Below are 23,241 nucleotides of genomic sequence, written 5' to 3' on the forward strand. Positions count from 1 at the left end.
CGCTGAAACCAGACAGCAGACTCGGGCTCTTAAAATCTGAAATACAGCAACCAAAATCCATCATAACCTTTATCTTTTTCTGAAAAATACTGATTCAGGTCAAAACACAATTGATCTAATCAATTTGATGCATTTTTATTGTTTTTAATTAGCACTTTTTATTACTTATAACTTAATCAAGTCAAAACATAGTTATAGATTTAGGTATCCTCATAACTTGCTACTGAAATAAAAAAGTCTTAATTTTATTCACCTAATTGACATGGCATAAGGAAAATGAAAACCAACACTGAAAAAAGGCCTTAGAAATAAACAGCACCATAATGCTCAAAGCAACAAAAGAGGTTTCAAGTTAGGGTACTTGATCCACTTTGACTTGTCAGTTCTGAAACTTTCACAGTTTGTAAAGTTACAATTATAGACTTTCGTATATTTATTCAAATTTTAGACAAGGTTGTGGACAAGTTTACAGCACTGCCAGGTTTTAAAATAATAACAAGGATTAATGAGAGAAGGAACCAAGAAGTCCATGACACCTCTTTCCTGGTGCATGAATGATTGACATGTCCAGTTGTAACTTTTAATTCTTTTTTTTCCATTCTCTCCAAAACTCCTAGAAATAAATGTTAGGTTTTGAAACTCAAAATTCTGAAACCCTTTCTTTAGTCCCTTTTAGACTATAGTTGTGAAATCACCTCAAACTGCTTCCAGACTTTATGTACTTGAAGTCCCTAATGATGCACATTCTACACACACCAATGATCTTCTCAAAAGCACTTTTCTACCATCTAGTGGTCAAAGTGTGAATAATATCTGGTCGTGATTTTTCAATATTAGGTTTTTGAAAAACTGTGATGATGGACGTGTCTGGATTGTAAAGTCCAGTATGCTGTAATTCAGTTTCAAAGCTCTGTCCAGCATTAGCACAATCAATAAAATCTAATTGCTATTATGCTACTAATGCCATCTATCAATCAATCAATCAATCAATCTATCTATCTATCTATCTATCTATCTATCTATCTATCTATCTATCTATCTATCTATCTATCTATCTATCTATCTATCTATCTATCTATCTATCTATCTATCTATCTATCTATCTATCTATCTATCTATCTATCTATCTATCTATCTATCTATCTATCTATCTATCTATCTATCTATCTATCTATCTATCTATCTATCTATCTATCTATCTATCTATCTATCTATCTATCTATCTATCTATCTATCTATCTATCTATCTATCTATCTATCTATCTATCTATCTATCTATCTATCTATCTCTATGAAAATAAACAATTTCTACTTTGGAACTGCTTGACAGCCAAAACATGTTTTAAATAACTGGGGGGTTAAGCTTCAGAAAAAGAGAGCAAGTAAACATTTCTATAACTCCTATTTGCTATCAGTTACACACAACTGTTTAGAAATCACATGTCTGAAATTCTCTGTCAGCAATATAAAGAGGATTTTGATTCAAAATATTAAAATCCAGAACACAATAAACTAAGGATCAAACATTTACAAGAACAGATGTTATGAGTGGTTTTCATGTCATGAAGTAACAATTTTTTTGTTGCATAGAAAGCAACATGTATAGTAACTTACAAAAGTATGTATTGTTTTTAACACCAGAAAGATTAATCTAACACTATAAAAGGAGGAGAGCAGAGTTTTCCTTCCTTTTTTCCTGTTGGGTCTTGACCTACTCTGCCCCACTGGGGTTTTGTCTGGGGAGGAGTGAAGACAGAAAAATGGGGGAGAGGGAAGGAAAGTCAAAATGAGGTGGGACAGACCCCCTCACACCACTATTACCACCCCACACTTACAAATCCACATTTACACGTGCACACACTCCCACGCACGTGTTTAAGTGTGTGTGTGCAACAAGTTCTTCAAAGCCAAGTGGTTTTAATAGACATCCAATTAGACGAAGATATCTGGGGAGCTGCTGTTGCAGATAAATAAGGTGAAAGGAAGACAAGATTCAGTCACCTCTCTGAAACTCCTGAAGATCAGGAGAAAGCACCACTGATAGAGGCGGCAGCGTAGAGAGGTGGGGGCCTAAAGAGAGAGGGAGTCACACATGGGAGGAAAGAGGAGAGGCAACACGCCACTCCTGCATTCATATTCTGAGAGGCAAGGAGAGAGGACAGACCGGGAGCTTAGCTCACTGACAGACGCATAACAAGAGAGGGGAGAAAGACGAGACCTGGGAGGTCTTGGTTACAATCTCAAGTAACTTCAACACGAGCTCAGACAAAAAAAAAGAGAAACAAAGGAGGAAAAAAAGAAAAGAAAAAGTCTGGATTCTGACTATTTAAATTTGTTTTCTTGCCTTCGTTGCTTGGATTTTTTTTGGGACATTTCAAGAGAAGCATCTCAGATATTTTTCTGTGTCGTATTTATTCCTTTTATATCAAACACTTTAACTGTTTTACTCAATCTCTTCTGCCTCCCTCCAGTACTTTCTGGCCATGAGGATGTAAACGGGACTTATGTTTTTGAGGTAGATATTGCAGATGTTGTAATATATATATATATTAAAAATCATAGTTCGTGTTTAAAGATTTGGAATAAAATAACTATAGAAGAGCTATAGTTGTAATCTTAGATACGGATGTTGACATTTTCTGAGAAATACCCAGCAAAGGGAGACAGCAACCAAATCAGCCGCAGCACCACCACCAGCTACATCATTCTTCAAGCACTGGGCATTGTAGATCTACTGCTAAAAGCTGCGCTCACATCCACTGCTGTCAGACTGTTCTCACTCCAGTTGTTCCACAGGTTTCAACACCTACCATCCCAGTGAGATTTTGGGTTCCCAGATAGAGGAGGTCTACCCGGTGGGGCAGGGGGGTGTCTCCCACTCTCTTTCCTTCTCCCAGCACCCAGCTCAGCATGCCCCAGCCCCTGAGCACCTCCACAGCTCTCCCAGCTCCACTACCATGTGTAGATGGGCAGTGACACAAGGTGCACCGGTCGCCTGGTTCTCCTCCTTCCCCTGCCGCAGACCTCCATCACTCTTCCTGCCCCTGACCTTCCTTCTGCTGCTTCTCTTGCTTGGACCCTCTGCTTCATCAACAGACTCTGAAAGGAACCATGCACCAGGAGGGACTCCTACGCCACCTTGCTGGGTGCCGCTTCTTGCATCCTCTGCGAGGTTGCCACGGGCGACTAATGTGTCCGTGTCGTCTGCGACTGTTGTTGGACGACACGTGCGAAGCAGCTACAAGCATCTACAAGGAGATGTGCGCAGGAGGAAGCTGTTCTCCTATCAGAAATTCTTCCTTCGCATTGGCAAGGATGGAAACGTCAATGGCACCAAAAGAGAGGATGATCCATACAGTAAGTTAGAGTTTTGATTTCTCTTCAATTTGATTTTGCATATTTTCAGCATTTACTGGATAGACCAAGTAACAGTGTTTACTAGTACTACTCCCTAATGGGTTGTTTTATAGATTTTCTTTATAAAACTGGAAGGTTATGCTAAAGCCGCCAAGTACAATGCCCCAACTGTCAATGATCAAAGACACAGAAGTTCTCATGAGTTTATCTACAGAGAATGATGTTTCTTTGTCCCTTTTTTGGACCATGCATGCACATTGAGACAGGTGACTGGGCAAAAGAACAAATAACAGCGCTGCATGCCTTTTGGACATGTGGGGAGGCAGAGTGTATTTTTCAGACTACAAAGAGCTTGGGAAAAGAGAGGTTGACAGAAGAAGTGCATGAGGGAAGATGAAGAAAAAAAGGAACTAAAACAACTAAGCCAACAAGCGGATAAAAACAAAGAAGAGGAAACAATGCACTTGAATCAATTAGAAATTGCCCAGAAAAAGTTTTTTGTCTTTGAGAGAAATATCTAAAACAGCTATTACCAAACCCCATGGGGAGAATGACAAGTCCACTTACTCCTTGCTGCTATTGTATTGCAGCTCTAATAGTCATATGCATATGCTAAGTTTGAGGTTTCACTGACTCAGATGTAAAGTGATCTCTACCTCTTCCTCTGACTGTGGATTTTCTGGGCTATGAAATATGATTTAACCCTCATTTATTCTGAGAGGGGTCACTGAGAACACATGATTATTTGTCAGTGCCACTAAGCGTCACATTTACACAGCTATCATACTTCACATTAGGTCCAATCTTTTTCTTGCACGGCCAGGATACGTCTCCGGCATTTTGAATGCAGACTGTATGAATTTAATACTGATAAATTGTGTCATGCATGACCAAACCAAGCATCCATCCTGCGCACCGACAAATCTAAATACTTCAAAACTTTAACATGCAAGGCTTTTCACAATCAGTTAAGGCTGATCGAGAGCAGAAAATCAGCTGTTATCATTCGGCCCTCCGCAACTTTTATCTCCTAGACATCTGGAAGTTGTCCAAGACTGCCAGAGAATTCTTGCCTCTGAACAGCTCGGAGTAACTCCATTGCCTCATGGCACATTGACAGTAGTTGTTGAGGGAGAACAGAACATTACTCCTACACCTACCTGCCCTGATTTACACACCATGTTTACTGAATCCAATGGATTACATCTAATAATCTGAGCTAAACTCTTTTCTATTAAACAGAGTCTTGCTGCATTATTTCTTCTTCATGTTTCTTAATCTGAGATGGTATGCTGAGTCTGTGGGAGTCATTCTAATTAGAGAGACACCGATCAAACGGTTATAGCTGATTTCCATTCCTAAGTGTTTCTGTCTTTACAGGCTTTCACGAAAGAAGTTATATAGTTATATAAATGTTATATAGGGGTGGTGGTGGCCTAGTGGTTAGAACAGGAGGTTTACGTTCCAGAGGGGACACAAGGGGCCAGGTTCATATCCCACTGATTGCCACTCTGAGTCCCTGAGCAAGACCCTTAGCCCCAGAATGCTCCCCGGGCACCGCACAATGGCAGCCCACTGCTCCCTATAAGGAATGGGTTAAATGCAGAGGACAAATTTCATTGTAATGTACATGTGCAATGACCAATAAAGATGATTATTATTTTAGGAGCACATGCATCATGCTGCTGTGTGTGAGAGATTAGTCTCCCTAAAACAATGTTTAACTAATATGTTAAAACAAAGACAAAATGAATGAGGAGTAATTTTAAAATGTTTTTAACATTTTATATTAGCAAATAGCATGGTTAGTGGGGCTAGCTTGACTAAAGCCGCTGTCTCTGTGTATTTCCTAGATCCTTCCCTTGATTTTGAAATTTAAAAAAATAGCTGGCAATGTTTGAAATGCATAAATTTTTTCTAACTAAGAGTAACTTTGCTGTACTCTGTTCAGCCTTTCTGTTATCTGCACATCCTGCTCTCCCTCACTTTCTCACAGCCTGGATGAATGAATCACAGACATGTCACAGACATGAAAATACAGTTTTGTTTTTAACTTCTTGTATATCTGCACTTTCTCTGATTTTATTTTAAACACCTCAGGCATACAGGAAATATGTGACTTTGAGTCCACAGTGAGAGTCTCCACAAAGAAAAGATTTTATGCTGCATTCACTGATTGAAAAATTATTTTTTAGAGTTCACGTCCAGCTGGTGACCCGTCAGGGCTGGTCAAACAGCCAATTTCTCTGTTCTTCTATACTTGAATTGTTATAGGTCTTTATCTCTCATACACCTTTATGCACATGTCATAGGTGTCCCTGAATCCATCGCTGGGACTTTTGGGGAACATGTCTCCCCTGTTGGGAACACACACATGCGCGCACACACACACACACACACACACACACACACACACACACACACAAGCACAGAGAGGCCACTCTTGCACATGGCCTCCATATGGCAAAGCCCATTTTTATTAGGGCCAGGGCCACTGTGAATGTGTGTGTGTGTGTGTGTGTGCCACTGAGACACCAAGTTTTTGCCAGACATGGCTGAAGGAATTTCAATTAGCGTCTCTTGCTCCCTCCCCTTGCCTGTAGTGCTCTCTGACACACACACATGCACATGTATGGACGGCTTTACACACTCATGCACGGTGCCCAACCATTAGGCTGCAATGTGTCACTAACTATAATCGCATCAGTTCCCTGCATTAGAGAGGCAACTAATCAGTCTGAACAGCTATTGCACCTTATTAAGTGTGTGATAATAGTAAGAACAGAACTGGAGAGAGAGATCTATGCTGCAGTCCAACGTTCTTGTGGATTCAGTCAGGATTTGCATCTGTGCACAAGCCTGCATGTAAGGGATCTGTGCATTCCATTTTTTGCATGTGCTCTGAACAAATTGCACCCTTCAAACTGAAACAAACAGAGTGTAACTTAATTCTGCTCCCTTGTCTCTGAACGTGGATGTGGTTTTTTCACTTCCCACGTTTCATGTTGTTCACACGATCTCCCTTTCTCAGAGGTTTGCGCACCAACAGGTTTTGACCACAGTTTTCTGTTTGTTTTTATGTTTCAGATCATAACATTGTTCAAGTACACTGTGATGATTTTACAGCTGATAGAAGCAAAACAACTGCTGCACTCAAACCAAAGAAAGAAATTGCTTGTTTGATTCAGGTTTCTGTGGTGCGCTCATTAGAAACAAATGACCTTTCTGTGTAAATGCAAGGCTAATTGGACAAATTTTTGTCTTAGAAGTAACAAAAATTGGAGTCAGCGGCAGACCATTTGATATGGGCAACATGACCCAGGGTGGCAAAGATTGTGTGGGTGTCATGGGGCAAAAAAAAAGTTCAGTCAGTTCAGCCCCAAAAAAGCATTTTGAATACCCAGACAACAGGACAAGCCAAGTTAAAGAGAGATTCTTTAAAAACATTTTTAGATCAATGAAACCTTTATTCTATTATTATCACATGCAATTAAGGCAACCTCATATTGATTATCTGTCAGGATCAGTTTATAACAGATCAATGGATAAAACTACTGCTTGGGAGCTTTTGTTCTTGGGATTTTCTTCTGTTTTGTTGGAGGGCCAAACTATTCCGGTTTTTGATGGAGCTATACGACTCCCCACCCAGGGAGACTTGGCCTGGGGGTCGCCATTAGCGCACCAAAAACAAATTCAGTTGGTCCCCATTTAATAAAAATGTTTAATTGCCTGTCCAATCAAAGAAGAGAAGCGCCAACTGGTGTTTTGCAATGTGTTAGCACTCTAGTCAAATATGCCTTTGCAATGTGGCGGGCTAATGATGCTAAAATGGAAGAATGATCCACTGCATCCCTGTCTGTATTTAATTAAATGACAATTTCATGTTTTGTTTTTTTTATTAACCCTGGGATGCATTTGATTATCCCTAGTTTAAAATCTTAAATACTTATGAGTATATTTAGGTCATTTATGAAGTTAATTTTGTAAGGCATGTGTGCAAAAATGCCTCTCTGCAGTATGCATACATTTTGCAGACTGAACAAACTGAGTGAGCTTGAAACTGGTTAGTATGGAAGTCCGCTCATGAATGGACATCATTAGACCATGTCAAAGGTGACAAAGATGTTTTAACTCTTGGGTCGAGATTCCCTTATGAAGTCAAGCCAATCTGAGCATATCAACATGGCTGCATAGAGCACATAATTCTGGGTTTAGTCTACATAATGTCAATTTGTGCTCTTTACTGCTAACATGCTTTTATATTTCCCCTCATTTGCTCTGTGCTCATCTATCCATCTCACCTCATAAGGCCCTCGCAATGAGGCACTCTGGTCTCCATGTGCATGTCTTGAGGGCACGTCAGGATGTGATTAGCATTGATCCTGGCCCTGACCAAAAGGCAACAAGACTGTCCTTGTTCTCCTTCCTCTGTTGTCTACAAAGCTGCCACATTTCATTCACAGACAAACAAATAAGGCAATAAAGCAGTTTATGGGTGTTTGAAGTTTGACCACATTTTGACTTCGCTACAGTCACTCGGACAGTAAATATTTCCTTCACTGATTAACACACCATATTGTGGATTCCTAGGTGTATTCCATTTTGCGTTTTAACTTATTTAACCTGTATTTTTTGGTGTTTTTGTGGCTTTAAGATGACAGTTAAACATTCCCATGTGTGAAAGACTAAATTGGAATTAAATTACATGCAACTCCACAATATTTTAGATACTATTGCTGCAAATGGAAATATTTTTTTCTATTCTCCCAAAAATCTTGGTGAGGGTCAATATAAGAGCAAACAAAAATGAAATGTCAATTAGTGCACCATAGTGAGGAGAAAGGTAAATTCCAAAGTACAATACCTTGTAAAAGTGATCACACAACACAAACCTTTCCATATTTTGTCACTTAACAACCACAAATCTCTCTGTGTTTTATTTAGATTATTGGTGATAAACCAATACAAAGTAGGACATAATACACAGTGCAAGAAATATGACAAATGGTTTTTCAAAGTTCTTTACAATAAAACATCTGAGAAGTGTGGCACGCATTTTTATTCAGTCCACCTGTCTCAATACTTTTCATTGCAATTACAGCCCAACTCTTTTGGAGTATGTTTCTGCTATATTTGCATGTGTAGAGATTACATTTTTGTCTGTTGTTCCTTACAAAATAGCTTTGGCTCTGTCTGATTGAATAGTGTCTGTAAAGATCGACCGCTTGCCTCGGATTCAAACTTTGGATTTACATCTGGACTTTGGCAACCTGTCCAGGCTGTACTCCACCTCTCCTGCAGACCGCCAAAGATAGGCGCCAGCTCCCCAACAACCCTGCATGGAAAAAGCAGGTATAGAAATATAGATGGATAGATGGATCGGACTTTGACTGGTCTGTTCAAAGGGCACAGGATATCCTGTAAAATGTGCCCATACTAACTGGCATATTTTGTTAGCTTTGCAGTTGTGCCATACTCACTTATGGGTTATAGATTGAACGATGCTCTGTGAGATGTTCAGAGCTTGAAACATTTTTTATAACATAACTCCCTGACCTGTCTGTTGTGTTCCTTGGTCTTCATGATGCTATGTGTTCACTAATGTTCTCTAACAAACTTCTGAGGCCTTCAAACAACAGCTGGATTTTTACAGAGATTAAATTAAACATAGAGTCCATTTTTAATTAGGTGACTTCTGATGGAAGTCATTTGGACAAAGTTTTATCCAGAGTAAAGGGGGCTCAACAGTGTAACGTTGCCTTCCACTTGGTGCTGGTCTACTACACAAAATCCAAAAAAATGAATTTCTGGTTGCAACATGACAAATTGTGGAAAAGATTAAGGGGTGTGAATACTTTTGCCAGGCACTGTAGTTTTGCAATTTTCTGTCCTGGTTTTGTGGCAACATTATTCGCTGGAATTACATGTAAACATCTAAACATATGTTTGGATTTATAGGTCCTTAAAACTCAAATGTGTCTTTATTTTTGCTCTTAGTGCTGTAAACCTTTAGTACCTAAGCAGGTTTAAGGCAGAACAAAATCTGGAACTAGACCTCCCCATTCTAGATGTTTTTACACATCCTTGAGATTATTCCCAGTCTTCCCTTCCTCTGTTTCTGAAAGTCTCTTATTTTGCAGCCTCGGCCTTGGTGCTGCCTTTCTGCTCCGAGGGTTAGGGTTCTCATGGGAAAAGGTAACAGTGTGGCCCATAAAAGAGAGTTATGAGGTGGTACTGGATGCACTGAGGTTAGTGTCAGCGTTGCTTTTCATTTAAGATTACTTTGACATCTTCATGGACTCTTCTCTGCACTGGCTGTAAATAAAAGTTCCACACAAGCATCCCTGCAACAAGTTGTTTATTAAACATTAAAGTGAGTGCTCTTATAGCTGCTGTAGCCTCATTTAAAATCAGTTATGTTCACTCCTCAAACATGAAAACCTATACTGCACCCAGTCGTGTTAACATTTACATATGTCTTTTATGGGAGAATCTGGTCGGAAACAAAATTAGAGAAAACATATTCAAATTACCAAACATTATCATTCTGATTTGGTCATTACATCACCTTTGTGACATCTTTAAAAGAAAAAAACTTTCTGTATGTGTAAAAACTATTAAAACACCAGTTTAAATATTTGTGGCTTCACATATCTTCCCTTTAATGTTTGTTCAGTATGTGAAATGCAGCAGGAATCTGGTTCAAATCAAGTTATTTATCCAACACGATTCCTTTTGTTTGTTGAGCAAACACTGTTAATGTCCTGCTAAAATTCTTCATAACACTGATTGTATTATATAAGAGCCATGTTCCAAATCATTTGAAGACTATTCAATAAGTTTCATTATAAGCTGTTTTGCAACAAACGCTCTGGAATGGATTAAGACAAAGATATGCAGAGTTCATTGGTCTTTGTCAGTTTGAGCTCATAATGTTTTACTTCTTTAATAGTTTGAATAGTACTGTTTGGTCTCATATTTGTTACAGCATCCACTTCTAAAACAATGTGAATGAATATGACTTTTCTTACAAAAACTTTCCCTGATTCAAATTTTGGTTGCATCCCGTAGCTTCTTTGCAAGCCATACCCATCCCTGTAACTGCCCTCCTTCATCTGCCCTGTTCAGGGGTCTCATTCCATCACAAACACAGGAGTGAGTGTGATCACCCAGAGGTCAAGAGGTGTGAGTGCCCTTTAACCTCATTACTGCCCATCTAAGGTCATTTTCAGAGCACAGAATGGCTCATTCAAGCATCCTGAAAATCATCCCAATGAAGAATTCCCATCTAGATAATTAAAAAGGTGATAGGAAACACCCTGTAGGGTTGAAATGTTTACCTCATAATGAGAAACAACTCACTGCATCAAGGTTTAGCCAAATATTATGGATATTAATACACTGACTAGCAAATCGGTAAAAATTTGGCTTTGTTGTCTGATACATTCATTGTCTACCACTTATCTGAGGGCATTCCAAGGCCCATGGGATATATAACCCCAATTCTTTTTTTTTTTTTTACCGTGTCCGGTCCGGCAGAGTGTCGCTCAGAATTGTTGTCTGAGTGCCAAGAAATTGCCCAACAGATTTACTTTCACAAGCAGAGCATCACAGCTAATGCTTTAAAGCTCTGCTTCATATTTATAAAAGAAACTTTATTCTAAACTTTTTTGGGAATATTTCAATTGTTACGGACACGGAGACTAAAATGAAAAGGAAAAAAGAAGCTCAAAAAACAGAGAGATGGGGAAAAAGGGGAGAAAAGGAAGAAAGAGTGGATTACACCCTGCTTGCTTATACACCTGCAGCTGTTTTTTTTGTTGTTTTTTTTTAACAAAATAGTACATAGCAATTCTGAATGTAAAATGTACTTAGTGAGAGGTGCAACCCAAAATAGAACATCTGTGTATCTGTCAACACCTGAAGCTTAACACCTGTGAGTATGGGTGTGGACGCACTTTTGTATACAAGGTTTCTCCACAAAAATATGCAATAGCGAGTGTGAGGACCCACAGGCCTGCCCCATGGTCCCTGGACGGACACTGAGGAGATCCGAGCCACAGACATCTAAAGGCCCCCCAAAGCACAGGAACCCCAGGAGAACCACCGCCGGGACTACCGCAACCCCCCCAGAGAAGAGCAGTGGAGAGTCCCAGGGGAACCACCCAGCAGCGACATTGCAGAAGCCCCAGGGAGCCGCAGCGATGAGCCCACAGGCCCCGCCGGCAGGCGTCCACGGAACCAGAGGCCCAAGACCCCGGGAAACACCACCCCCAAGCAGAGGCCCAACAGAGCCCAGGGGACCAGGCCCCGGCAAGCAGCCACCGGGAGTGAGCCAGCCCACACCAAAGCACCCGGCCGTGGACACCGAGAACCACAAGTACACCAGCGGGCAGAGACTCCAACCACCGGCAGGCGGTGTGGCGGGGAGGAAGCTGATCCAGGAGAAGGAGCAATCCAAGACCCAACCTGTCGCAAAAAAAAACAGGCACACACAGTCACAATCACCCACTCCCACCCTCATGCATACACATAAAATCACTCACACCCCAATTCAAATGAAGGTGGGACATTGTGCAAAACGTTAATATAAACAGAATACAATGATTTGCAAATCCTGGTTAACCTAAATGGAATTTAACACAATACAAAGACAATATATTTAATGTTCTATCTAACACCCCTATATCATCACAGATGCTGGCCTTTGGCGCTGATAACAATCCAGATAGTCTTTGTCCTCTTTGGCCTGGAGATCTCGTTAGACCACAGCACACTTTTCCACTTTGCGTCAGTCCATCTCAGATGAGCTTGGGCCCGGAGAAGCCAGCAGTGTTTCTGGGTGTTGTTGACATATGGCTTTAGCTTTGCATGGTAGAGTTTTAACTCGCACTTGTCAATGTAGCGACAAACTGTGTTTACTGACAATGGTTTTCTGAAGTATTTCTGAGCCCACTTGGTAATATCTGTTACACAAATTAATATATAAATATAGGTATTTAAAGCAGTGCCTCCAGAGGCATCAAAGGTCACGGGCATTCAATGTTGGTTTTTGGCCTTGCTGCTTACATGCAGCGATTTCTCCAGATTCTCTGAATCTTTTTCCAGCACTAGAGGCCTTTATTTTTCATTTTTCAACAGTAGGCAGACCAGAAGGAGGTGTAGAGAGAGGGACATTTGGCAAAGGTCACCTGGTTCGAGACTCGATCCCAGGACGGTCACATTGAGGAATGTAGCCTCTGTATATGGTCACGCGCTAAACCCCTACACCACCCGTGCCGCGCCCGATTCTCTGAATCTTTTGGTGATATTTTGGACTGTAGATGATGAAATCCCTAAATCCTTTGCAATTGTATGTTAAGAAAAAAAATTTTTTGACTATTTGCTCACGCAGTTCACAAAATGATAAACCTTGCCCCACCCTTGCTTGTGAGCTACTAAGCCTTTCGGGGATGCTCCTTTTATACCAATCATGACACCTGTTTCCAATTAACCCGTTCACCTGTTTTAATGCTCCAAACAGGCATTTTTTGAGCACCCCTGAACTTTCAAATCATTGTATTCTGTTTTTATTTATGTTTTACACAACGTCCCAATTTCATTGGGATTGGGGTTGTATATAGTCCCTCCAGTGAGTTCTAACTCTGGTCTGGGGTTTCCTCTCAGTGGAAGATATCCAGGAAATCTCTAAACAGAGGTGCCTAATCAATCAGTCAATTCCAATTAGATGTCCGAATCTCCCTGGCTGTCTCCTTTTGATATGGAGTAACAGCAGTTTGTCAAGACGAAGGAACTCCTCAATCTATGTATAAGTGTAACAGACACCCTTGAAAGCTCACTTCAACTACTTCTATCCAGGATCTTGATCTTTTGGTAGTGATCACAGCTACTCATGACCATAGTGGAAGGTCAGACTATAAAGGAACCAATACATCCTAACCTTTGCTTCTTTTGTTCAGCTCTTTCTTCACCACTACATCTAGAAGCAATGCCCAAATTGCTGCAGAAAAGCTCATAATTAGTAGTGTGAGCTGGGTGGCAGGCACCTGCCGATTCCTACTATAACAATCTCAGTCTAAGAAAATAAAATGTATTTTGGCTTTCTGTATTATGAAAATCAATGTGTATATGACGGACGCAAGATGCAACAGATGCAATTTTTGCACCATTAAGGTTAAACAGTGGCAATTCTGACACCTTTCCCGTCTAAATGTCTGTAGTGACTCTGGCAGCTCCAAATGGTGAAATAAAAACAATCATACTCACCCCCATCAACCAGTCAACCAATCAGTGATAGGTTGGTTATCCAGTTGTTTGGCAATTTACCTCCTCGATTCTGATCGTACATTATATGAGGAACTTTTTTATCACTGTAACATTAAATACCAAAACATTTAACTAAATCCTGATAATTCAAATTAGTTTATTCATCAGTTGTTCAGTCCTTCAGTTGGTCAGGCTTGCAGGAAAGGTCAGAACGGTTACAATCTGAGTATTTGACAAGTTTTATTAGATGAAAAATGAATCGGCTTTACTGTAACTAAGGAGTATTTGGAAAAAATGAAGTTAATTATTATACAGCTTTTTTAAATTATCATTGATCATAGCCAAAAGTTGCTATCCAAGTTCTACTGGCTCAGTTTTCAGCAGATTTAGGATTTTTTTTAGGTCACTTTGTTTGTATCTGAAAATGTATTTTTCCAAGGTCAATGGATGGCTAATTGCTCACCACGGTTTTAATCCCCAAAAGTCTCCCCTCTGTATGCAGCAGCGTGCAAAACATGAAGCTGGGCCAGGGAAGCAGAGAATGGATTCTGAATATTTCTTCATTATTACAGTTTTTTCTACTCTTGAAACCAGAGCTTTTTCTTAGCCAGAAGACAAAAGGACAACGACAAGATCTGTCTCATTTTTCCGTTACTGTTTACATATTTCCTGTCATCGCCCGCTTGACATTTCCCCCATTATTTCACTTGGTTGTCGATTATTCTGTCAGCTACGACAAGACCGAAATAGGAGCCAGATTTATCTATGCAGTCCTGCCACAACCTAACACCAGCAAAAATCCACCCTGTAGAGTCCATAAAATCTTTCAGCAGCAAATCATGTTTCTTTAAGATCTTCCTCTACTTTGGAAGTTTTTTGACTCTTGGAAATGATGACAACTAAAATTTACATTCAATAACAATCCCCTCAAACTCTGAAGCCTATTGTTTACAGCAGAAACTCATTTTTATGCACTGAGTTTTGTAGTTTAAGAAAACATACATCATCTGAGATTGGAAAACATGGAAAAGAAAAAAGGAGAAGTCTCAAGTACACTGACAGAGTCCATGTTAGTCTGAATTTCAGAATTGTCCTCATAAACATGTCTGAAGAGCTGCTTAAGGCTGTCTAAATGTCAAATTGTTACTATGTTCCCTTTGGAGTAAACAGTAATGGGAAAGATATTTGCAAATTGCAGTATTTGTCCTGTCAGCGACTCACTCATCTTCGTGGTCTGGTGTTGCTTCGTCTTGGAAAATTTGAAGGCAGAGCCACTTTAATTCAAAGACCAATCCAACTAAAGAGTAAATACACAGAAAATAACTATTTTACGAATGGAAAGCCTCATTTTCTGTGGTGTCTTAAGCAGTTTTGGCATTGCCCAGATGTTTTTATTAAGAGTCAGCCTATCCAACGGAAAACTAATAAAACACAAAGCTAAATTTCAATTTTATGAGAAGAAATATTAAGGAGTTTTTCACCTCTAATTTTGAAATTTTGCTTAGTTTAGCAAGTTATGTAATATTAAACTTGTTTGCTTTGGTTTTATAAAATGAAAAATAAGGTGATGGGAACTATATGGGCCCCCATTGGTTAGTGTTGGTTTGGAAATGTTTATAAGGAGTTAATATGTTACCTGCAGAAAAAATCCAGATTAGCTTGTCCCAGAAGCTGAAGCTAATGGCTAGTCCAACAGAGCGAAGACTTCAGAATTTCTACCATCTTTAACCCCTTTCAGACTATGCTAGCAAAGTGTCGCTAAACCCTGACTCACCCAAGTTGGTGCATGTATACAGCTAACACTTGTTGATTTATATCCCAAACGTACCAAGGATCGTGTTGAAATCATTCTCCCACCATCCAGCGGGCGGTCCAATTATGCCTAATTTCTCTGAGTACTATATACTTTCATTTATAACATTAAATGTAATGTATTGAAATTAATTATCTGTACCTAATTCAGATTCATTCATACAGCAAAATTCATTCATAAAACTCTAAACCAACGTTGTCTTTGCATTGAGTGTCATTTACACCGACACTGACGATTATTTCCACAATAAATCTAGGTAGGAAGATGTGAAGCAATTCCTGTCATTTAACTGGTAAAAAGGCAGAAATAATTAAGAAAGTGGACACTATTTTATAGATTTTTACGGTGTCTTACTTTTCTGTTAGGTAGATGCTCTGACTGGAAATACTATACATCATAAGTTGTCAGCACTTGTTTTCACACAGGAAGATCATCGGTTTGCCACCTACCTCCATTTCCTGTGTAAGTAATCATCAGTTTATCTGTAAATAATCTCCCAATGCAAACATGACAATTGTTTCAAAATATATAAATAATGCTCACATAAAACGCTATGATATTTTTGAACATGCAGTAGCTCTACAACATTAGAAGTCCGCTCTGGTCTTGGATCCTCTCAAACAAGCCGTTAGCTTTAACCTCCAGAAGCAAATAATCTGGATTTGTATTAAACCTGAAGGCCAATCCTGAAGTGTCATTTTGGTGTGAGTGTTCTGAATAGGCTGAATGTATGGCCAGTAGAGCAGTCTGAGGCTAAGACTTGCTTGTGTGACACATAGCATGCAGGGCCACAGCCATACTTACATGTGCATTAGAAAAAAAGCACCCCACCACCAGATACACACCTTGTGTTCCTGCTTCCCTCCGTGCCTCACCATTACACACACACACACACACACACACACACACACACACACACACACACACACAAACTTGAAAGTAAAGTTTTTAATGGAATCATCAAAGGTAGAGCTGAGTCCAGAGAAGCATCTGGAAGGTCTGGCTCTTTGAGCTGAGTAGTTAGGAATTTCAGCAAATTACCCTGTTTGTGTGTGTGTGTGTTTGGGTGTTCTAGCATTTGTTGCAGTGTTAGGACTATATGTTTTCCAACATATAGGTTGTAAGGACCCACTGCTCCTTATGGGGCCCAAAGACTGGAAAAAATGTTGGTTTTGGGTTAGGGTGAGTTTAGGACTAAGGTGTGAATTGAGTTTAGGTTAGTTTAGGTTTAGGGTTAGGCCATAGAAATGAATACAAAATGAATGGAAGTCCATGCAGAGCCCTTGTAAAGATTGAAAGACATGTGTGTGTGTGTGTGTGTGTGTTCCTGTCTTGGCATCACAGTGAGAACCATTTTCCCAATTTCACCATCAAATTGAGGACCGTTTGTACCAAAGTGAGGACATTTTGCTGGTCCTCACGACCTATTTTGCTAACAGTTAGGTTTAGGACTAAGGTGTGAATTGAGTTTAGGTTAAGGTTGGAGTTAGGCATGCACTGGTAATGGTTAGGTTTAGGGTTATTGTCAGGGTTAGGGCATAGAAAGGGTTGAAAATGACTGAAAATCAATGGACGTCAATGGGAGTCAACAGATGGTTCTCACTACATATAGCAAAACAAGTGTGTGTGTGTGTGTGTGTGTGTGTGTGTGAGAGAGTGTGTTTATACTAAGTAAACATCAATGCAAAAAAAATAGGAGCTATGCACAAAGTAAGTGTGCAAACGGAATAAGATTTCAGCTGAAAGCAAAACTAAAAACTGGTTGGCAACAGCTGTAAGCTTGTGCGCAACAACTGAAACCTGCAGGATTTTTTTTTTCCAATCCTCTCTTGCATTACACAGCAATCCATGGAAGAACTTGTCAAAACAACAGTTGGATAACAACACGCTGGCAGCTGAACTGTAAATGAAAAATGTGTGAAAAGAAGACGACTGTCGCAGTGCTTTTTCTGAAAACATAACTCCTGTCGTGTCAGTCCTGTAATTCTGTTTGGAGAGAAGTCAACGGATTTGGCGCTCTTGTTACAAAGTCAACTGTGCGAGAGAGAGGAATCACAGTTTCTCAGGTGGTTGGGGATTTTCTCTACCCTCAATCATATAATTTTTAACATCACAAAGAATTTCTTCTGGTTTCCTCTCGGTTGCTCTTAAACGTGTGTGACATAACTTGCCGTGCTCTGTAAAGTTGGCTCAAGCTACGCAAGTCTGAAAGAAGAGTATAATATGTCACGTTATCTACCTGCAGGATTTCTAGCGTTTTAAATGAGTAATTTTCACTTAACTGATTTGTAACGTTGGATTTTAGCTATATCACAGTTCAGTTGTGTTTTAGTACCAAGAGCATGTTTACCTTAACCTGGTGATATCAGAAGAAGGGCAAACAGCAAAATTGACATAAAATTGGGCTACATAATTACAATGAGTGAAGCAGCACTTTCTCTTCATTCAGATCTTTATTACTGACAAAATTAGGTTGAAACCCCTTTTATGACTATGCCAGAAAACAAATGTAGGACCTCTGAAGTTTTTGTTTACAGTATAGCAATATGTTGGCCATATTGACAATCAGCCAGGGGCCTTTGTTTTCTCAGCTCAGTCAAACCCGCTAAGCAAAGCAGACTTTGATGTGGCTGTTGAGCACAGGATGACACTGATGTCAACCACATCAGTCTAAACCAATACCTCTGTGTTCCTTAAAGCGCATAATATACAATGGCTTCCACTACAAGCCAGCGTCTTTACCGAGTAATCTTTGCTGCCGGGGGATGTTTGCTCTTTCTCTTTGACTTCATAAAGAGCTGGAAACATTCAACTTAACTTCTATAACCCTGTTAAAAGCTTGGGTGGCCACGAATTGTGTGGCAGCTACGGAGACTATTTTCTTGGTTGTGTTTCTCTGTGATTTTTATCCTTTGTATATTCTGTTTGTACTTGCCTGACATGTAGAAGAGGATATTTTTTATATCTGTTTTAAACATATCGGTGTGATCCTTTACCCTCAAACAAAAAAAAAAATAAATTCCTTTATTCTTTCCTTTTATTCTCCACAAAATTTTATTCTTTCTTCTGTTTATTTAATTATTTTAACAAGTGACTAAACATGTCCCTGCAGCGGCAGGGAAAAAAAGAACGATTGCTTGTCAAGCGACAATATTTCAAAATACACAGCAAGATTTCTTCGGGCATTAGATCCACTCGCAGCTGATCTCCATGTCAAGGTCACACAGTGAACAACCACTCCATAATCTTTAAAAAAGCCCCTGAATAAACAGTGGAAACATTTTCACAACCTCCCCTAACCTTTAGGTTCAGTTGGAGTCTCAGTGACCGTGTTTCCAAATGGGGCCATCCAGGGGTCAGCTGCAGGTTTATGTATGTGAGGGTTCTTTGGTGTCTATGTGTGAGCTCTTAATTTATCTCAATATTAAGCGGTTTCCATGTTGGTTTCCATGTGATTGTTGAAGCAATGACTGCATTAATATATTCTATGAGCCGTACATGGATCTAAGAAATAACCATGTATGTCAAATGAATGTGGATCATTTGAAGTGTTGTATAAACATCTTAGCAGCCCAGAGAGTAATACTTTAACAAAAAACAGATTTCCTGTGCTATGAAGCTTTCTTTGACGTTGTGCCTGGATTAGTCCTGAAGCTATAGATTTTAATATTTTTCTTCAGCCAGAGGACAATGGAAATAATTTCTCTTTGATTTGAGTATATGATTTATTTACCCAACTGCTGCAAAAATTAAACATTATTTATCTTGCCAAATATCACATTTATAATAATGTTATTTATACCATATATTGACTGACCATTTGTTGATTCATAAACTGCAGCAAAAATATAGAAAAATCTGACCCCCTACTAAATTTAGTTTTCAAGTACTTAATGCATAAAATACATTTTGTCCTCTTTCGCTCTTTATAGTGTGACAGTAGTACGATAGGCTGATATTAGTTGGTTCATTAGTCGAGCTATCTGGTTGCATTAGGCTTGCAGTCCGCTGCTCAACAGAAACACTGCTTGAAGTTTGAAAACTCTAGATTTAAAATACTGTTCCTTTAGTTTTCACTCCATGTTTTGCGACTGAAAATATTTTCAAATTTGTCTTTGCTGCGAACAATAGTAAAGTATGTTGCCTTTTGTCTGCCAGCTAAGAGGCAGTGTGCAGCAGCAGGCAGAGGAAGAGCAACACTGAATTACTCTATGCTGTATGCAACCAGAAAAATCTCTGGTCACTCCATCATAGCTTCTGGCATCCGATTACAATTACATACATTTTAGCGGTTTTAAAACCATAGTACTTTTAAACCATGGTTCCACAAACAATCCAGTGCCTAAAATAGAAATCTAACTGTCAGTCAGTCAGTCAGTCATTTTCTACCGCTTATTCCATAGTGGGTCGCGGGGGAGCTGGTGCCTATCTCCAGCAGTCTATGGGCGAGAGGCGGGGTACACCCTGGACAGGTCGCCAGTCCATCGCAGGGCAACACACAAACGAAATCTAACTGTGCTCATTGGAATTATTTCTGTCTCTCCAGATGTAAGGCTTGTCATCCGCATCAGTTTAGCATTGTAAAGCCCAGGATTATTCTTGTTTTCAAGTCTGTTTGTTCAATTTATTTATTGTGGTTTAAGCTTTCAGCATTGTTGGAGATGCGACTCATGGTAAAGCTTTTCACCTCCAACTCCAGGATTCTTGGTAATCAGTGCAGTTCTGTAATCCTTGGTCCAGTGATTTCCACCACTAAATAATATTCGGCTGTTTTCCACTGCACAAGGCCACAAAATATCACAGCCACATGAATGATGAAGTTAAAGGAAAGGGGTTTGCATGGTTGCCTGGCCTGATTAAAGTTTAGTTTAGGCCTTTTTGAGTCTAAATTGTCCCCAGTTGTGCAAGTTTCCTCACAGTCGGCAAAGACACAAAAGCTAGGTTAGATATGGTATGGACCCAACAACTGATGAATGAGGAGCTGAAGGCGATTCCCATCTCTCACAATGCTTAAACCCTAACAGACCTCTGCAACTCATGACCCTGGAAAATGAAAAAAAAAAAAAACACTGGACTGGTGGCCAGTCCATCACAGGGCAACAGAGTGGACCACAGGACAAACAACCATGCATGCACATATTCATATCTAAGGACAATTTACAAAATAATCTAACATGCAATTTTTTTCAATAAAGGAACATCTAGTACAAACACTTGCATGGAGAGAACATGTGAGGCTCCTCTTGCTGCAAGGCAACGGTTCTAACAACTGCACCACCGTGCTGAACATGACATCAACCACTGTGGGTTAATTCCACACAAGCAGCTGTGAACTCAGCAAGCAAGTAGATTTGATTGAGTCACAGCAGATTTAAGATTTGACTTTAAATCTCATTAACCATAGTCATAGACTTTATAAAGTGGTAAATTCACAAACGAGTCATTGTTTGAAGAGCAGGTTTTATTTATTCAAATTTAGAGCTCTGTCAGAGTAATGGTTGGAGTTTGACAGGCAAAACATAGTTCAGCTTGCTGTTATGAAACTTTTGCCATGTTACACACAGGTGTTTGCCCTTGGTAGTTTGTTTAAAAACAACACTGAAAGCTGGATAGGTCCAAAACTTGTAAGTTAAGTAAACCATCCACTTTTAGTGCTTTTAGTGCTGCAACATGATTTTTTTAACTGTCTTCGGCACAAAAACCAAATAAAGGTGTCTGTGTCATCATCAGAGCGCACACAGAGGATAAAGAAAGTAAAACCATGAAATTCCCTAAATTACATAACATAATTAGCTTAAGTATTTAAAGCTTGTGTACATGACAGTGCATTTGTCAGGGAAACCTAATGGGTCCATCTGTTTCTGTCTGAGTCCTTTCCATAAACTGAATAGCTGCAATCCAAGCTTTTTGTTGCAGCCTGGAGATTTAACTCACATGCTTCTGGTTTCTGGTAAAGGGGCTATAAATGAGCCCTGTGCTTTTGGTTTCTGACAAACCACATCAAACAGGAGGAGGGAAAAGGGTTTGAACAGGTGGAGCAGCTTTGCGCGAGCACAGACAGATCTTATTTTGTATGGATCACAGCTCAGAAATGTCAGCTGTGGAGCAGTGAGATGGAACATTTTGAATCTGATAGATCAGTGTTGTGTTGCTGTGCATGTCTGGCTGAGTAATGGACTTTAGTGTGGCAGCATTATGTACTGAGAGCTATGGTAAATCGTGGTGTCGAGTTACTTAATGATTCCTTTATTTTTGAAGAAATTAAGGAAATTGTGTTTTCACATTATGTAGCATCAAACAATTCAGAAAATATGCCCAAAACTATTGAATAATGACCTAAACATACACAAGCATTTCCATTTTCTGGAAAAATAAATGTAAAGTGTAATCAGAGTACGATCCAAAAAGGACGTATATATCAAAACAACAGAATTTTGTTTTGCTGACAAAAAGTTGTGGCTGTGGAGCAATGCTCTCAAATTTCTGTTTGTAGATTTCAACAAGGTTTCTTCATATATTTAAGCACCATAAAAGAAGATTTCAGAAGAGGGATGAGGGCAGGAAGGAGATATATGGTACAAAAAATGGCTTTCACAGGTACTTGTTCAACCTCTACCTAATTAGGACGAAATTGGACAGCATGTGCAATTGATACCTATCTCTTTGCTCTATTGCCAGTATACACATGTGAGGTTTAGAGAGACTCTGAAGACGCAATCTGGGTTGGTTAGCACCTAATTCTGCAACCAGTCTCAATTTTCTTCTTGTCCCGTTTGCTAATCCTCTCAAACCTCTGATAGTTTTTTGGCTTGATCTAGCAGCAGAAGATCGACCACTGACCACAATGTAAACCAGTAATTGGTACACCTTGAAAGCCGATATGGCCGCCTTGACCTCCTGCCAGTCAGGCAGTAAGAAAGCTTCTCTCAGTCCTGTCCATGCCTGCTGGCTTGCCTATGCTCCCATGGTCAGAAAAACAAACATTGCAAAAATGTGAAATAAAAAAAAACTTTTTCCTGGCCCACAGTTTGTTTGCAGGGCATACAAATCATGAGTGAATAAGCAAGTAAGGAGAGGGCCAGAGGCACATCTGAGGTCTCAATGTAACTGAACAAAAAGGGAGTCAACGATATCTATGTGAGGGACAAACTTTGATAATATTCATTATTAAATAATACTAATTGGAATGAATTTTTTGAAGAATTCTTAAAAACAACCACATGCTTTGGATTTTTATATTTAAAGAACTGCTCTGGAAACTAGCTGGCGAGAAAGAACGAACAAGTGCTAGTGGCTATCAGCACCAGTGGAGACTTGGATCTGCACAAAGCGAACATGATTTAAATAGATTGTTTGGTTTCTTTTCCTGTGTTTGTGGAGAGGTGATCAGCAGTTAGAGAAAGTTACAGACTTCATTCATTTTATCCAAATTGGTGGTGGTTGGAGAACTATTGATTACAACAAGCTACCAGCGTTTACCCTCTTCACACAACCAGAGTTAAAAAAAAATACAAACTATCTCATTAGGTTACATTAAAAAACATTTAATTAGTTGTTGGGGGACAGAGAAAGATCAAAGACCATGGTGGCTGTTAAACAAATATTCATATGCTATAAAGATAACCTGGGTAAATATTAAAAAAACTGTTTTTAAATAACGATCTTATTTATGAACCAAACTGGCCTTAAAAGAAATAGTAACTGTCCCCTTTTACATCAAGAATTGATTCACGACAGGCCTGACATGTATTAGTCTGGCAAGAGATTCCAAGCCATGTTTAAGGCCTTGGGACTTCAGAGAACCA

At 39.5% G+C, this 23,241-nt stretch overlaps 1 protein-coding gene across 2 annotated transcripts in view; it reads left to right on the forward strand.

Annotated features, from left to right (window-relative positions):
• The first annotated feature begins 2,146 nt into the window (after positions 1–2,146).
• The window catches only part of fgf10a (fibroblast growth factor 10a), a 29,404-nt gene continuing 8,309 nt past the window's right edge, over positions 2,147–23,241 (forward strand). Inside the window, exons 1-2 of one of the 2 annotated variants that reach the window (XM_047373041.1) lie at positions 2,147–2,515; positions 2,797–3,357. In XM_047373041.1, the coding sequence (XP_047228997.1) occupies positions 2,958–3,357 (400 nt within the window). In that variant the 5' untranslated portion in view covers positions 2,147–2,515; positions 2,797–2,957. Of the gene's footprint in view, positions 3,358–23,241 lie in introns of both variants that reach the window. The other variant, XM_047373040.1, reaches the window with a different exon arrangement.

This window comes from Girardinichthys multiradiatus, chromosome 8 (genome assembly GCF_021462225.1).
Source record: "Girardinichthys multiradiatus isolate DD_20200921_A chromosome 8, DD_fGirMul_XY1, whole genome shotgun sequence".
In the NCBI taxonomy this organism is placed as follows: domain Eukaryota; kingdom Metazoa; phylum Chordata; class Actinopteri; order Cyprinodontiformes; family Goodeidae; genus Girardinichthys; species Girardinichthys multiradiatus.